Source organism: Solanum dulcamara, chromosome 4 (assembly GCF_947179165.1).
Source record: "Solanum dulcamara chromosome 4, daSolDulc1.2, whole genome shotgun sequence".
NCBI classification, from domain to species: domain Eukaryota; kingdom Viridiplantae; phylum Streptophyta; class Magnoliopsida; order Solanales; family Solanaceae; genus Solanum; species Solanum dulcamara.
The window spans coordinates 18,030,875-18,046,794 of record NC_077240.1 but is presented as its reverse complement, the minus strand read 5'-3'; the positions used below and the strand labels follow the sequence as shown (position 1 = coordinate 18,046,794).

At 37.1% G+C, this 15,920-nt stretch overlaps 3 protein-coding genes across 4 annotated transcripts; all 3 read left to right on the top strand.

The window, feature by feature from the left end:
- LOC129886737 (transcription termination factor MTEF18, mitochondrial) lies at positions 1–4,631 on the top strand. The gene is made up of 2 exons (XM_055961563.1): positions 1–2,633; positions 2,728–4,631. Exon 1 carries the CDS (start codon positions 207–209, stop codon positions 1,929–1,931), a length of 1,725 nt encoding a protein of 574 aa, XP_055817538.1. The 5' UTR covers positions 1–206; the 3' UTR covers positions 1,932–2,633; positions 2,728–4,631.
- Positions 4,632–5,204: 573 nt separating this feature from the next.
- LOC129886736 (uncharacterized) lies at positions 5,205–9,577 on the top strand. The gene is made up of 2 exons (XM_055961562.1): positions 5,205–5,471; positions 9,202–9,577. Exons 1-2 carry the CDS (start codon positions 5,241–5,243, stop codon positions 9,274–9,276), a joined length of 306 nt encoding a protein of 101 aa, XP_055817537.1. The 5' UTR covers positions 5,205–5,240; the 3' UTR covers positions 9,277–9,577.
- Positions 9,578–11,106: 1,529 nt separating this feature from the next.
- LOC129886735 (putative pentatricopeptide repeat-containing protein At3g25970) lies at positions 11,107–14,828 on the top strand. 2 transcript variants are annotated; one of them, XM_055961561.1, is made up of 2 exons: positions 11,107–13,637; positions 14,302–14,828. In XM_055961561.1, the coding sequence occupies exon 1, from the start codon at positions 11,382–11,384 to the stop codon at positions 13,512–13,514; it is 2,133 nt and encodes a 710-aa protein (XP_055817536.1). In that variant the 5' UTR covers positions 11,107–11,381; the 3' UTR covers positions 13,515–13,637; positions 14,302–14,828. The 2 variants fall into 2 exon arrangements, with proteins under 2 accessions (XP_055817536.1, XP_055817535.1); XM_055961560.1 differs by having other exon boundaries at positions 14,164–14,828.
- The last annotated feature ends 1,092 nt before the right edge of the window (positions 14,829–15,920 follow it).

Here is a 15,920-nt window from a genome sequence, read left to right as displayed (position 1 = left end):
GAAAGATTTATAAGAAAGAAATGATTGATCCAACATACAAAAATACTAATAGTTCAGGGACAACACTGCAACTTGTTCAATTGTTCCAAAACAGTCGAAACCCACAGCGATCCTTTGCCGACAAACTCACCGGAGGTAAACATTTATCTACAGATTTTCTATAAAACTACTGAAAACGCTACTTCCCAACCCAAAAGCACACAGAAATGCTCTCCCGTTCTAAAACCCCAACACTTGAATCCCTCTATGTCACTCTCAAGAACAAATTTTTCTCCACAAACACAAACCAAAAGCTTCCAAATTTTCCAAAACTGTCCAAGATTCCAGCAAAATATAGGTCCAAAGCGATTTTACAAGCTCAAGAAGTACTCACTGATTACTTCCATAATTCTAGATCCTTACCCTTCTGTTTTGCTGAGTACATTGGTAAAAACTCACGATTTTCCCTTTTGGCTCTTGTTTCTAAAGTTCCATTTTCTCGTAATCGCTTTCCCAATTCCATTCATAGGTTCTTAAGGTACCATCCCATTAATGAATTTGAGTTTTTCTTTGAGAGCATTGGTATAAATCATGTAGAAATTAGTTCTATGTTGCATATGTACAAATGCTTCTTGTGTGAAGACTCTAAAGTTTTTGATGCTGCTTGTGCTCTTGCTTGTTTTGGTTTCCCCTGGAATAAATTGTGTATTTTGTACAAAGGGAAAGTTTCAATTTTTAGTAAACAGCCTTATGAATTGGAAGAGAGGCTTTCACATATTGAACTATACGGGTTTGGTAATACTGCTGTTATTGGTATTTGCCTAGCTTTCCCACATGTACTGGGTGATAAGAGTGAAGATGAAATTGATATGCTGTTTGATGATTTGAAAAGGGTGTTTCTGGATTTTGATCTTGCAAGTTCTGTAGAGGGAAATGTGGATGCTTGGTTTGAGATTTGTAGGAAAATTGCAATGTTTTATGAATTGGGTTGTGAGAAAGGGAAGATTGGTGAATTGATGGGAAGGAACAAAAGCATTTTTGTTGATTACTCTGAAGAGGTTTTGGCTGAAAAGATTGATTTTTTTTGTAGACTAGATGTGAGAAAAGAAGAGGTTGGACTTTTAGTTCTATCGAAGCCTGAGATTTTGAGTTTTGATTTGGAAGTTCGTGTGATTTCGACAGTGGGATTTTTGAAACATTTCGGGATGGGTGTAAATAAACGAAAATTGATTGCCCAAACATACCAATACGTTATGGGTAGAAATAGAATAGCTAATGTACCTCATGTTTTGAGATCATTGGATCTAAGTGAATGGTTCTTTGACAGACTAAAAAATGATGGTCATGGTCTGTTAGGTAACTATGTTATTGGCAGTGTTGAAGACTTTGACGAAGATTATGCAGGGCATTTGCAGAAAATTCAGGCATCGAGAACACCCTTTCATACCCTTCATAAATTAGATTTCTTGCATGGGATTGGCTTTGGAGAAAACAAGCTGACAATGAAAGTGTTGTCTCTGTTGCATGGTCCGGGTGATGAGTTACAGGAACGGTTTGATTGCCTACTTCGTGGTGGAATTAACTTTTCGACACTCTGCAAAATGCTTACAGTGTCTCCAAAGATTCTGAACCAGAAAGCTGAATTTCTTGAGCAAAAACTAAAGTTTCTTTTCTTGGATATGGGATTATCTCAGGAGGAGCTTTGTGCTTTTCCATCCTGTTTATGTTATGACTTGGAGAAGAGGATAAGGCCCCGTTGCCAATTCCATAAGTGGCTCAGAGAACAAAATTGGTGTCCATATGAATATTCTCTTGCAAGTATTGTTGGTACTAGTGATAAAATGTTTATGGCTCGTATCTCTGACATTCATCCCGATGCCCCTAAAAAGTGGTTTGATAGTTTCTTGAAGGAAAATGAGTCAATAAGTTGCCAAGGCACATCAGAGTGCTAATTCTTGGTCAATCTTTTAGATGGTTATCAAATGAAAATATTTTGACTTGTACATCCTTCTTGTTTTATTGCTCTGGATAACTCATTGTGAGATTTTAAAACAATTGCGTGGCTTGCGACTGAAACGCAAGATGTAACTGTCATCGTTCACATTATAATGAAAAGTGCAAAATTATCCTGATTTATCAGCACAAGTTTGATCAATGCTGTATGAAAGAGTAAATTTGTGTTCATAAGTTCTGTACAATCAGAATTCAGAAGCAGGAATTGTCCAATGGCTAACAAGTTGTTTCTTTGTTTTTTCACTTTCAAAAAATGATAGTAGTTCCACGATGAACAGAAGATGGTTCAGACCCAAAGGGTTGATATCAATATCTTCTTGAGTGATTCTGATGAAATGTGTTCCAAATCAGATTTTGTCTAACTGGAAAGAAATGCCTTTTTGTGTTTCCAGTTGTATCTTGCGAGTGGTACTAAGGAGATACATTGAAAACTACCTGCAGTTAAGTTGATCAGTTGAATATTGTTAATATTATGGAATATCAGATGACTTCAGAACTATAATGCTGCTGAAAATGTGCCTTTTACTTACGACTTTGATATAACAACAACAGCAACAACAACCCAGTGAAATTCCACATCGTGGGGTCTGGGGAGGGTAGAGTGTACGCAGACCTGACTCCTACCAATGTATTTGATATAGGTAAATAGTAAAAAAAAAAAAACATCTCCTAGAACGCGAGCACGTGTTAAACTTATCTAGAAGCTCAGCTGGTGCTTTTTTCTGTGTTAGCCAGGTGGTTTCCTGCTTGCAATGACTCAAACCGGCTGGGGCAATTAAGTTTAATTTCTAACAGAGAAGCTCTGAAGAAACGGGCGAGTCTTTTTTGGTATCTAACTCTAACTCTTCTGTTCATGCATTAATAATATTCGGTATGTGGGTATGATGATAACAGTCACAACATCTGGCAAGTTCTCACTATATAATTTTATCTATGTAAAGTATAACTAACTATTAAGTCACATGTTTAATAGTATCTCTTTAATGCCAAAATCTCCCTGAAGGATTAATTTCACAATTTCAAGTTGCAGAAAAGGAGTAAGAAAGGTAACAAGTTCACTTTGCCTCATCAATTCGTTTGCCTTTATAATGATCTGTCTAATATTAGCATCCTGTATTGTAATTATTCTTTCTCTAGCTTGTATTTGAATATGGTGAAAGTTACAGTCCCTTAGCCCTTAGGGGAATCTGCTTAATTGGTGAAAGTTACTACCTCCTAAGCCAGAGTGAGGGGTTCACACTTCCCACCCTCTTGAATATTTTGAGATATTGATTACAGAAAGAGGCCCAATGGACATGGTATGCACCAACCATTTACTTCCTTTATTTCCACTGGTTTGAAATTGTCTCTTTTTTCCTGTTTGCTAAGGTGGTTTAAGTTGTAAGTCGAATCCTTATGCATTTTTGTTTTCTGCATCACTACTCAATCTATTGCTGCTAGTAGTTTAATTTACTAGTTGAAGATGAGAAAATTTCAAAGATTTGATGAGACGAAAGAACTCTTACTCATAATTGAGACCCTTGTTCCGGTGATTTAATCAAGGTTTGTAGTACACCCGTCATGGATAGAACGTGGATATGATAATGATTCTTTTCCAGTTGAAGTGCTAACTTGAAACTGGTAAAGATCCCTAGAGATTAACTTTGAGGTTTTATCTCTCTGATTGTGTTCCTTTCATTTGTTGTTGTTGACAACTACATCCAAATGGAAATACTGTACCTGCTTTAGTTTGGTAACAGCTTGTATAATTTTAGAAAACTTATTTGCAAATAGCTGTGTCTCCTGAGTCTTCGATTTTCTGTTTCTACTGGAGACATGGAAGTAACTATTTTGATCTTTGAAGATTAGTAAATTATCTGTGCATTGATTTTCAGCTGGATGTAATTAGTTTTTGTTGAAACCGTTTTCTTTTATGGAAGTCTTCAATGCTTTGCAGCAGTTTCTGCCATTGTTGTTGATCTAGCTCTATGGATGAAGATAACCATCAGGTTTTATTTTGGTTAATCGGCTTTTGAAAGTGCTTAAACCCTGAAAACATTTCTCTCCATCTAAGTATTGAGATTGATGTCCTCTCCTGCATTGAACTCTCTAATTCAAACTTTGGAGCTATTCCAAAGTACTTATCCATCTTTGATCCATGGTCGAATTGCAGAGATGGTCGACTCTCTTCGTGCTAGCGCGTAATATTTTAAAAATATTCTTGAGAAGAGTAGCCACCAGAAACATGAATATGAAAAAAATCAAAGAGTTGGAGGAACAGATGAGAGCTGCAGTGCAACAAGCTGAAGATATGCTTGAATTAAACATTGTTGAAATTATGTGTGAGCAGTATCATCAGCACGAACCAACGTAAGTTGTGGTGTAGTGGTAGACTCTTAACCAGAAGTCTTGGGTTCAAGCCTAACTATGAAAAAAATCATGTTGAGATGGGCTTTATTATGTACAATTCGAGCTCCAATGCGGGCTCTGACGAATGACGAATGCAAAGAGACGAAGTACAGGTCCAAGTGGACAATTCAAAAGAAAGTTGGGCAACTGTAGCTAAAAATGTAAATAAGTTTGTTACTAGTAATCCAAATGAATGCGTAGATGTACACATTTAATAAGTTACTAATAACCCAAATGAATGTCATTTTTCATGTTTTACCCTCAACATTAATTTGTTATTCTCCAAATTATTTTTCAAGAGTTAAAAGACTATACAAAACTACATCATGAATTTAGGAAAGTGGATTTCTGCAATTTCAGTGGTGTACATCTGAAATTTTGTCCATGAGTTATTTTTTTTACTTTTTTCTGTGAGTCAAACTTAGGAAAACAAGTTTGGCCATTAAATTCCTAAATTCAAATTGAAGTTGAATTTCAGAATCTTTAAAATTTTGAAAAACAACAAAAAAGTATTTTTACTTTTTCACTCCAAATTATTAAATTCTTTTTAAAATAAATTAAATTTATATTCATAGTCGAACACACCTGCAATTTTCAAGTCTTATTTTTCAGGTTGAAAAAAAAAATATTTTTCAAATTTCGCAACGAAACCCCACACGCCCACTTACTAAAAACTTATAAATTTACGGGTCAGGGATGTCGGTAACTGGGCACTTCCCCGGTTCTAATGATAATAAGCCCAAAACTTGTTCCTACTCTGGACCAACAATGAGCCCAAACGAAAAGCCCATAGAACAAGGCCGAGATCGACTATTAAGCTCCTTACAAGGACGCCGGTGATCGGACACGATGAAGCGGAAATGAACCAAAACGAAGAAAACACCGCCGGTGCCGGCACCGGCACAGATCGATACCGATGGTGGGCCGCCGCGAGTACAGGTCAGTTACTATGGGGAATTTACGCATATAGGAGAGGTTTTGCCGGCGAATGTCGAATGATGCCGCTTAAAGCCTTCGCCGTCGCCTCGCTTTTCGTCGGCGCTACCGCTTCTGCCTCCATGGCTTCTCTTCGCGCCTGTGGCATCCACTCAGTAAATTCTCTCTTTTCTCTTACTTCTTTTATACACTAAAGAAATTTGTCATTTCTTTGTATTGTTAAAGTTCAGTTGACTAAAACTAGACTGACTATATACTTCCAATTGGTAGGGGTTAGAGTTGTTAAGGTTTATGTTTTTGTATGGAGGAATTTGGAATGCAATTGACATTTGAAATAAATACTCCCCGTGACGACATGGAGTTAAGATTCTAAGCTGTGGTGTTTATTGTTCTTCTGTGCTTTCTTCTGTTTACCACACTTTTTTGGAGGCATTAGAATGGACAATTGCTAAGGGATAGCTTGAACGGAGATCCTATTAATCACTGAGTTGGAATAAATCAGAATGGCTGGGAGGCGTTAATAAGTATGTGCGTAAATTGGGAAGACATTTCCAGTGCTTTCACGGCACATACATATTAAACTTTTTATAATGGACAAAGAAGGTAATTATGGAAAAGTTAGTTCGATAGAGAAGCATTACAATTTACATACAAGTGTAGAATTTGAATAGTTTAATGAATTTTAGTTCTTGAAAATTGTACAGAAATGGAATAGTGTAATTTTTTTTGGGACATTTTAAAAAGGAAATAGCATCACATAATTTGAGATGAAGAGACATAAGGGACGAAATAAAGTTTGATATGAGTGTAATTCAAATTCTCATGTGTGTCCAAATGAGATGTAGTAAAAAGCTTCTGAATTTAGAAATAACTGCTTCATTCAAACAGGACCTTACATTGATCATATGGTGTTGGACTTACTTGAATTAGACTTACTTGATTTAAGTAGGGATCTCGATGCGGAGTGTTATAGAATTTTTTTAGTGGCAGAAAAAGGAAGATTGGAAAAGAAAATTGAGGTTTACGATGGTTGTTATTGTGCATTGTCTTGTATGTTAGATAACTTTTAAGTTATGACCAGCTATCTGGGTTCCTTTTATTTGCTTAAGGTTACATGATTTTTCATTTTACTTATGTCTTGGTAAAGAATCCAGACTTCTGAGGTTTAGTGTTCAAGTTGAAAACTTTAACAATTAGAGTATGAAACATCCAATCGTAAGAATTCAAGCTTGTTTGGGCAATTAAGATCTAACGTTCAATTATTTGGAACGATTGATAAGGCTTTTTTTTTTTGGCCATATGGTCTGACACTTGGTCAGTAAGGCATTAAGAACTTCTCCAATTATAGATCGAATGAAGTTTATTTGCATTACTGGGAATAAATTCTGATAGCACCATTTCTTTATGCTTGATGACATCGCGAGACTCGGTTTAGTGCTGGAAATCTTTCTGCTTATACAAGTATTTGGCTGAACGCAATGAATAAGAAATTGAAAGCAGAGAGAATCAATGATTCTTATTCAATCGAGTTCTAGCTAGAAAGATGTAAATTGCACACCAGAGTTTTGTAAGAGCTGAGGTTTGGAATCCTAACCTAAGTAGGCCTACCAGCGAATCAACATGTACTTGATCCGGGGTGGGTGAGGTTATGTACAACATCCAATTTCATGTAGAATATGTCATGGAGGGTATTGGGAGAGAGTTGGATAAAAATGATACTTGATCGGGAGGTGGGGCGCTGGTGGGGCAGATTATGTACAACATCCAATTTCATGTAGAATATATCATGGAGGGTATTGGAGAGAGTTGGATAAATAAGGTAAGTATTTCAAAGAGAGATGAATCTTATTGCCTTTGTAGTGTCTCAAGTTGGTGATTGTGGAACTATTTGCTTGCTCTAATGGAAAATAGATTCAGTCCATTTGGTGCAAACTAAGCAAGTTTACTGCTGTTTGGAACACATGCCCCAAATTCATGTCATATAGCTTTTCTTGCTACCTGAACATTAGTAAGTGCCCATTTAGTAGGCTAAGTCATCCAGTAGCTGGTATGCCATGAGATGACAATCAATCTAATTCCACATTCGGTAGCTCTAGGTTTTTGCATCACCTCGAAATTTAGAAATTTTTTTTACTCGATGAGAATTTCAGGTCCTCTATGGCCAGTAACTGTGATGTCTTACTTCAGTTGATACAAATTCCTGGAAGTATTTAGGATATGATGGGGTATTTTGAGTAAAGTACTGTGATAGATTTGGTGAAGTACTGAAAGCTTATGCTTCATCAAAAAAGTATTGAAAGCCTATGGAAACAGCTGACTCCTTAAAGTCCAAGGCATATTTACTCGGTGATATGAAGAACTAATTTTAGGTATCTTTTTTGGTAAAGAATGGTGGGATGTCTTATTGCCTGCCTATGAATCTAAGCAACAGTTAGACGATGGTTGAGTAACATTTTTGTATGATTTGCTTGGGATTGGGGCGTTGTTGTTGATGTTGTTGTTGGGGTCTTAGAAAGTAGAAACAAGTTGATGCTTTTACATGTGTTACAAATTGGACGTGTTCATTGTTCGTGGAAAGTACTCAGCTATGGACAAGTTAAATGTTCGATTATTTGGTTTGACCTTGTTTTTCTTGTACTGTTATCTCATTTCATTTTTGTGGTGTCATATGATATTGGAAAGAAACAGTGTTTTATTCATATTTTTTAAGTCTGCTGATGCATGCACACGGAATTTGGATCACATATTCTTTTTGTTCTTCCTTTTCTATTTTAGGTCATCTTTTCATCAAACTGGATCCTTTCTTCCTCTTCTGTTTCCATTAGATAGAAAAAAATCATAAAATCATTCTCTTTTTTTGTTAGTATGACGTGTTAGGAGTATAATTAGATAAAGATTAGGTATAGCTTTATAGTTCAGGTGTAAAATTAGCGCCTTTTAATTTCATCCAGTACAAGGCTGGTCAATGTAATTTTTCGACCTCTTGCAAGGTATTCATGCAATAACGCAATTATTAATTTCATGTTGTAGTTTCAGTACTTATGGATGATATCAGAAAGATGAAGGGAGGAGGGAGAGAGAAGTGCTTATAAATGGGCAGTGTCATACACAAAGAAGATCAGAAGGGGTTTATACATATGAATAACAACCTGAAGATCATCCTAGGTTTGTGTTTTAGTTACAACACTTGGTATGATCTCATTTGCTCCTGGGTTGGTGGGTACTGGGGATCGCTGGCAATCAATGCTTCTAGGCTTAACAGGCTACCTAGTTGGATTCATAAATGTGCACAAGTGAACACCGGACACCACCATCAAGTTATGACTTGTTTTGTAAGCTAGATGAGAGTTTCTCCAAGAAGATGGATTAGTGGATTATTGAAGTGAGAAGTTCGGTTTAGACATCAGGAGGTGTCTAGACCTTCTGAATGGTGTCGAATGAGTAGAAGATTGAGACATACGCCAATATAAGGTGAGAACACCATAGGACGTGCTTCATGCCACGTGTGCTAAGCGACCGTTGGGTTAATGAAAGAATGGAACCTTGCTTCTTCATTTTGTGGATTACTGAAGTGAGAAGTTCGGTTTAGACATCAGGAGGTGTCTAGACCATCTGAATGGTGTCGAATGAGTAGAAGTTTGAGACATACGCCAATATAAGGTGAGAACACCATAGGACGTGCTTCATGCCACGTGTGCTAAGCGACCGTTGGGTTAATGAAAGAATGGAACCTTGCTTCTTCATTTTGTGAGATCCGAAAAGTTGCATTGAACTTTTTATTGGGATACCCCTCGACACTCTCTAGAAGTTTCAATCAGTGTTAATTAGTCTCCTTTTTATCCAGTTTTTAAAATTATGTGCACTAACTACTTGCAAAATACGCAGGTAGAAGACATGAAGGTTGTCGGGGCAAGCATAAGAACCGGACTTGGGTTGACACGAAGGGCACAAGAAGACTAAAATTTACCTTGGAGCACTTTGGTGAATCAGTAGCCTAAAGATGATTGACCAAGGAAAATCTCCATCTTTGTGTAGTTTCTTGCTAAATCATTCCAAGGGGAGCACATACCCGAAAAGGTATCCACCCCAGGCATGTACTGAAGTAATAAGTACATGACATATGTTTTTCACATACAAGGTTAATTACTTGATCGTGGTTAATTCATACTTGATGGATAAGTCATGTTGCATCTTATTGGTTTCTGTTAACACGTATGAGAAAGTAGCAGCTTGCTAACTCATTGATACCTTTTATTTTCTTTTTAACTTAAAAGAGTCAAATCTCTCTTCTTTTCTGGTAAATATTATGCAGAGAAAGGGGTTTAATCCTATTAAGTCACTAAGATTCATTAGGTTCAGTTGCATTTTTTTTTCTCTACTACAAAATGCACTATTAATTTGAGTGCCTCAGCAATAGCCATCTTTAGACAGAAGCACAACTCTATATCTGTCTTGCAATAAACAAGACATTTCTTGAGAAAATTGCAGAAAATAAAGTAAACAGAAGATAGAAACTTGCGGTTGATTATTTAAAAGAGGCGTAGAAATGACAAAAAGAATCACTTCATTCCAAAACTTGTTCGCATTTGAACTGCTGGAAAGTCTTCCATGTGAAAGAATGTAACAACTTTTCTTGCAACCAATTTTATAACCCACAAAAAGTGAACTTTCTAATACTTCCTCACCAATGCTAACTGTTATCACCAACAAGGATTGTGGTGGAGTAATAAATACTCTTTCATTCGTAATCAGATTCAGAGGTCTGCTTTACCCATCGGACTTTCCCGTGCGAATCTAGATTTAGTCGGACTCCAATATTGGTACCGGATAACCAAAAAAAAAATGAACTGTTGTGAGAGTCCATGGCTCATCCAAAAGAACTTGATTTCAGAATTGTCATCTTGAGAGCTCTCACACGAGTTGAATTTTTTTTGGGAGCAGGTCGACTGCCTCTATGCTGAACACATAATTTACCTATGTGGATATTCAGGCAAGTACATATACGACAAGAGCATCAGTTGTTTTGGGTCTTAGATTTTTGGCCTTGCTTAGTAATTTCTTTTTAAAATAGCCTTTGCCTATGGGATATTTTAATAAATCACTCCTGTCACGGGCTTATTTTCTTCGGCACGTGGGACAACCTAAGCAGCGTGCACGACTTGCCTAAAGCTCAGTCCTAACAACAAGAAAGCACAACAAGTGCAAAACGAAAAACGTCCACAAAGTCCACACAAACAGCCACAAGCTAAGAGTAAATAAGGGAGAAGCTTTTGAGAGGCAAGTGCCAATTTTCTGATTGTATATTTCAAGATTAGCTACCAACTAAGCTGTCCAAAAGGCTTATATAGATACAGAAAATAAATAAAGGCTGGAAGCCCCAAGAAATCACTCAACTATGACTATCTATACAAGCAACAATAAAATAATAAAAAACTGATTTTTCTGCCAGGCCTCTCGCTGTCTCCAATGCTGCAGGCTGCATACTGGCACAGTTTTAAAGGCTGCCTGGAGCCCTGGACCTTCAAGCTGCTGGAATCCAGTGTAGCAGCGTGCGGGCGGCACACACCGCTCAATTGCTCATAAGTTCTGCCTAGAAAAATTGCATGTGTTACTCAAAATTATAACAGACAGATAAGATTTGATAATATCATTCTGCCTATCGTATTAAGTTGGTCACAAATTGTGATGTAATAGCAAAAATGTTCATATTATTCACAACTTTTTCCTCTATAAAGAGTCATTCTTATCATTCACAAAATAATATCCTACAGTCTTTCAGTTAGAAATGTTTGTACAATAACTCAATCAATACAACTAAAAAAATCATATCCAATAGACAAAAAAAATTTATTCCATCTTCTTCAATATCTCCTTAACTTATTAAAATGTCCTAAACTAGTGCCTCGTAGGCAAAACTAGCTAATACACACATTACAATTAAACCTTTAACTTATGGTTAGTTAGATGGGCAAGGTAAGATCATTTTTTAAAAATTGACCAAACTAACTTTTTCAAGATTTGGTCTTGAGTTGAGTTCCCAAATATCTTTACTAGTTTTTTCGTGAATGAAGCTATTGCACTCATCCCTGTCTAAAGTAACGGCAGCCCATTGTCGAGCTATCAAGTTAGCAAGCATCATTGATACATACATTGCCACAACCATCTTAAACGGATACACAAAATGCAGAGAAATTGGTACTGCTCTCAAGATGTTCGACGAAATTCCCCACAGAGATACTGCTTCTTGGAACATCATGATTTCTGGATATGTCAATTCTGGGAGATTTCTGAGTGCTTGGGTGTTCCTTAATTTGATGAAACAACATGGGTTTTGCTTAAATGTCTATACTTTTGGAAGCATACTAAAGGGTATTGCTTCTAATGGCTTATTGTCCTTAGGTCAGCAGGTGCACTGTGATGTGGTTAAAATGGGCTATGTAGGGAATGTTTATTCCGCCAGTGCTTTACTGGACATGTATGCTAAGTGTGGAAAAGTTGACGATGCAAATGAAGTGTTTCAAAGCATGCCTGAACGTAATTATGTCTCATGGAATGCTATAATAGCAGGGTATGCAGAGAAAGGTGATATAGAGTATAGTTTTTGGTTGTTGAGAGGCATGGAGCATGAGGGTATGAAGCTGGATGATGGAACGTTCTCTCCGCTTTTAACGTTGCTTAATGAGGATAAGTTTTACAAGTTGGCTATGCAGGTTCATGCAAAAGTTGAAAAACTTGGTTTAGGTTGTGAAGCAAAAGTGTTTAATGCTCTAATTACTGCATATTCCCAATGTGGGAGTATTGAAAGTGCGGAAAGTGTTTTTGATGGTACTATTAGTTGCAGAGATTTGGTAACGTGGAATTCAATGCTAGCAGCTTTTTTAGAACATGACGAGGAGAAGCGAGCATTTGAGCTATTCTTGGACATGGAAAGGCTTGGGTTGGAAATGGATTCTTATACATATACTAGTATAATAAGTGCTTGTTTCGAGAGTAGACATAACAGTCAAGGGAAGTGTTTGCATGCTTTGGTTATTAAGAGAGGATTGGAAAATGTAACTATAATCTCGACTGTGTTGATTTCCATGTATGCCAAATCATGCACAAATTCTATGGATGATGCACTGACAGTATTTGAGAACCTGGATGCAAAGGATTCTGTTTCTTGGAACTCCATTTTGACCGGATTGTCACAGAAGGGTTGGAGTGAAATTACTTTCAAAAAGTTTACAAAGATGAGGGTGGAAAACCTGGAGATGGATGAGTATTCCTTTTCTGCCACCCTGAGATCTTGTTCATATTTGGCTACTCTTCGATTTGGTCAACAAGTTCATGCCTTGGCACTAAAACTGCGCTCTGAGTCATATAAGTACGTGAGCAGTGCTTTGATACTTATGTATTCCAACTGTGGAATCATTGAAGATGCTTGGAAATCTTTTGAGGTTTCTCCCAAAGATAGTTCGATATCTTGGAACTCGATCATGTTTGCTTATGCACAACATGGGCAGGGTAAGCTCGTGCTTGACCTCTTCTTCCTAATGAAACAAAGCGAAGTGATGCTAGATCATATCACTTTTGTGGCAGTCTTGACTGCATGCAGTCACATTGGTTTGGTTGAGGAAGGTTGCCGTTTTTTCAAGTCTATGGAAGCTGATTTTGGAATTGTTCCTAGAATGGAACATTATGCTTGTGCAATTGATTTACTTGGGCGAGCTGGGCGTCTTGAGGAGGCAAAGGAGCTAGTTAAAGGGATGCCATTTGATCCTAATGCTGTGGTTTTGAGAACTCTACTCGGTACTTGTCGATCATGCGGTGATATTGAATATGCAAGTGAGGTGGCTAGCCATTTGCTCGAATTGGAGCCGGGAGAGCATAGCACCTATGTTTTGCTCTCAGACATGTACCGACAATTCAAGAAGTGGGATAACATAGCTAATATTAAGAGGTTGATGAGGGAAAGGAGTGTTGCTAAGGTACCTGGTTGGAGTTGGATAGAAGTTCAAAACGAGGTGCATGCTTTCAATGCGGCGGACCTATCACATCCTCATTGCCATGAGATTTATGCAAAATTGAGAGAGCTGACAGATGAAATCATGTTCTCTGAATCCGAAGATGCTAGTGGATTAACTATTTCTATGGGTGATCAGGATCAGTGGTTTAACAACAGATTCAAGGCAATGAGGTCCTCGTCTCTCAGGTGACAGGAACTGGTTCTGGTGCCTTTATCTTGTCAAAATGGATACGCATGATCTGCTGAAAAGCTGACCCATCCCTCAGGGATGTAGCTGAAGCTGCATTTGCTATCTGAATAAATGGAGTGCAAGGTTGTTCTCTAGTCTCCACTAGTAGTAATAGCTGCATTTGCAATTCCAGTTTTCTCACCCTTTTGATCGGCTTCAAGATATAAAATATCGGTTTAGCCAGCACATTAGATGCTGTTTTACCAAAATCCACCCCTCAGATATTGCTTATACACTGTGTGCTGAGCGTCGCTTAGAATTTTTCTGACCTTGAAAGTTTTCGGTCCTACTTTATAAGTGTTTGACTTTTGTCCTGATTTTTTTTTATCAGACTCTTGAAATCTAAAAGATAAACTGCCAAATATGTAAATTGGGTGAATAGTTTGGCTTTCCTGGTTCACAGCTTATGCTCTATCCGCCTCTTTCTGGCCCCCCTTCCCGGCTTATATCAATAACAATTTTAGGCTTTTGTTTCTGGTGGGTTCCTCCTTCTAGCTCCATGTTTCGTGGATACTGCATTTCTAATGTAGGAGTGTGATTGACATCTGCGTATTTTAGTTACATGCTCTTAGTTTTGTGAATTTAAGCAGAGGAATGATTCTTGACGCAGGAATACTAACGTGCAGATTGTGTCAAATACTCCACTAGCATTATCACTTTCTCGTATAATGATACTTTGCTGTCCTTCGCACAAGAACAAAAAAGAGAAAATATCGGTGAAGCTGATGATTTGCATCTTTAAATTCAGATAGCAAGGAACTTTAGTTTGCATGAGCAGGTGGAGGAAGCATATCGAACTATGAAGATTCAAGTGAAGTTCAATAGAGCAAAGAGTGCATATCATGAAGACTCCAGTTGCTATTAAAGTTGTTCTGGATAGGTCACAGAAACTGCCAAGCACATCGACAGGAAGAGCTTGGAACGCGTCAACACCAAATGATCACAAAAGTTTTGCAGCTCAAACAGAATCAGTAAAGCACAAGATGCTATGCAAGCAGAAGTATTGGCATGCTATTCTGCAGCATCTTGGATCCTGTGTGAACGATTCAAGAAGTTAAATGTTTTTACTGATCGACTAGCTATGTAAGACAGTTTAACATATGTCGTTAAGCATAAAAATATACTTGATGTGACATCGAGTATTAGTGCCCCATGCCGCATTGTGTACATAGAACTATATTGTCACGTGCATGTATAAAAGGATTTGTTATACACATTCTCTTAATCTTCTCTCTTGTTTATCTTATTTCAATGAAATGAAACTAATTGCTTCCATATTCAGCTGGCATTGTGCACTTTGTTAAAACTTTTCCGGTTAATATGATTGACTTGAGTGAAATTGTAGCACCATGAAATAAAGTAACCTTAGCACATAAAGCAAATGTGTGTGCTAGAAAGAATTAGTTAATTGTACTATCTACTTTTGAGTTGAGCAAAAAAAAAGATTAAGCCAAAAAAAGAAGAAGAGTTAAAAGCGTTTTTCCGTCCACTTTTACTTGTCCACTCGCAGGGCGGAGCCATCTTAGGCGAAGAGCGGTTCAGTGCATGCCCTTTGTTGGAAAATTATGTAGTGTAAAATGTTGAAAAAATTACGTAGATAAGCAAACATATATTAGTTAATTAACAAACATAGCTATAGTTTGAATTAATTATTGCTCGTGCCTCGCGGCAAACATCTAGCTGTAATTACAGTTTGAGTTTTGTATAATTCGCGCAATTATACAGTTGAGTATTTATAGTTTGAGTTTTGTAATTACAGTTTTAGTTTTTTTTTTGTTTAAGTGTTGGATAATTTAAGTGTTTATTTGTGCACTATCAAAGTTCAAACTTATATTCGAAGCCAAGTTAAGGGTCCAATTTATGTATTATGCCCCATGAATTAATTATTTGGCATGTATAATTACATATTAATTGGCACAGAAAGTGAGAAAATCATGTTTCAAAACTAACATGTTTTTTTTTTTAAAAAAGGAGTCAGCTACTTTGGATTGAATTTTCATGTGTTAATTCACGCCTCAAAACCAATATTTTTTTTAAAACGGAAAAGGGCCAAAATTACTCAAAATTATTTGAAATAGAGCACATATACCCTTAAATTATATTCTGGCTCAAAAATACCCTTCACGTCATACTATTGGCTCACTTCTACCCCTCTGTTTGATGGAATGAAATGTGGCATATCATGTGTATTAATTTACTCCACATAGGATCTCCACATAAGCACTCCACCACACCCCATCAATTAAAAGACCCAAACCCATCCTTGCGTAGTTATGATTTCCGTGACTCCCGTAGTTATAACTATCACAATTAATTTGCAGCAGTTTTTAAACAACTCCCGTAACACTTTGTGGCAGTCAGACACCC

Bases quoted from the DNA above. Each gene is read 5' to 3' on its own strand.
- LOC129886737 (XM_055961563.1), top strand. From the start codon at position 207: ATGCTCTCCCGTTCTAAAACCCCAACACTTGAATCCCTCTATGTCACT.
- LOC129886736 (XM_055961562.1), top strand. From the start codon at position 5,241: ATGAACCAAAACGAAGAAAACACCGCCGGTGCCGGCACCGGCACAGAT. The intron at 5,472-9,201 runs GTAAATTCTCTC...CAAAATACGCAG, and splicing joins GCGCCTGTGGCATCCACTCA to GTAGAAGACATGAAGGTTGT.
- LOC129886735 (XM_055961561.1), top strand. From the start codon at position 11,382: ATGAAGCTATTGCACTCATCCCTGTCTAAAGTAACGGCAGCCCATTGT.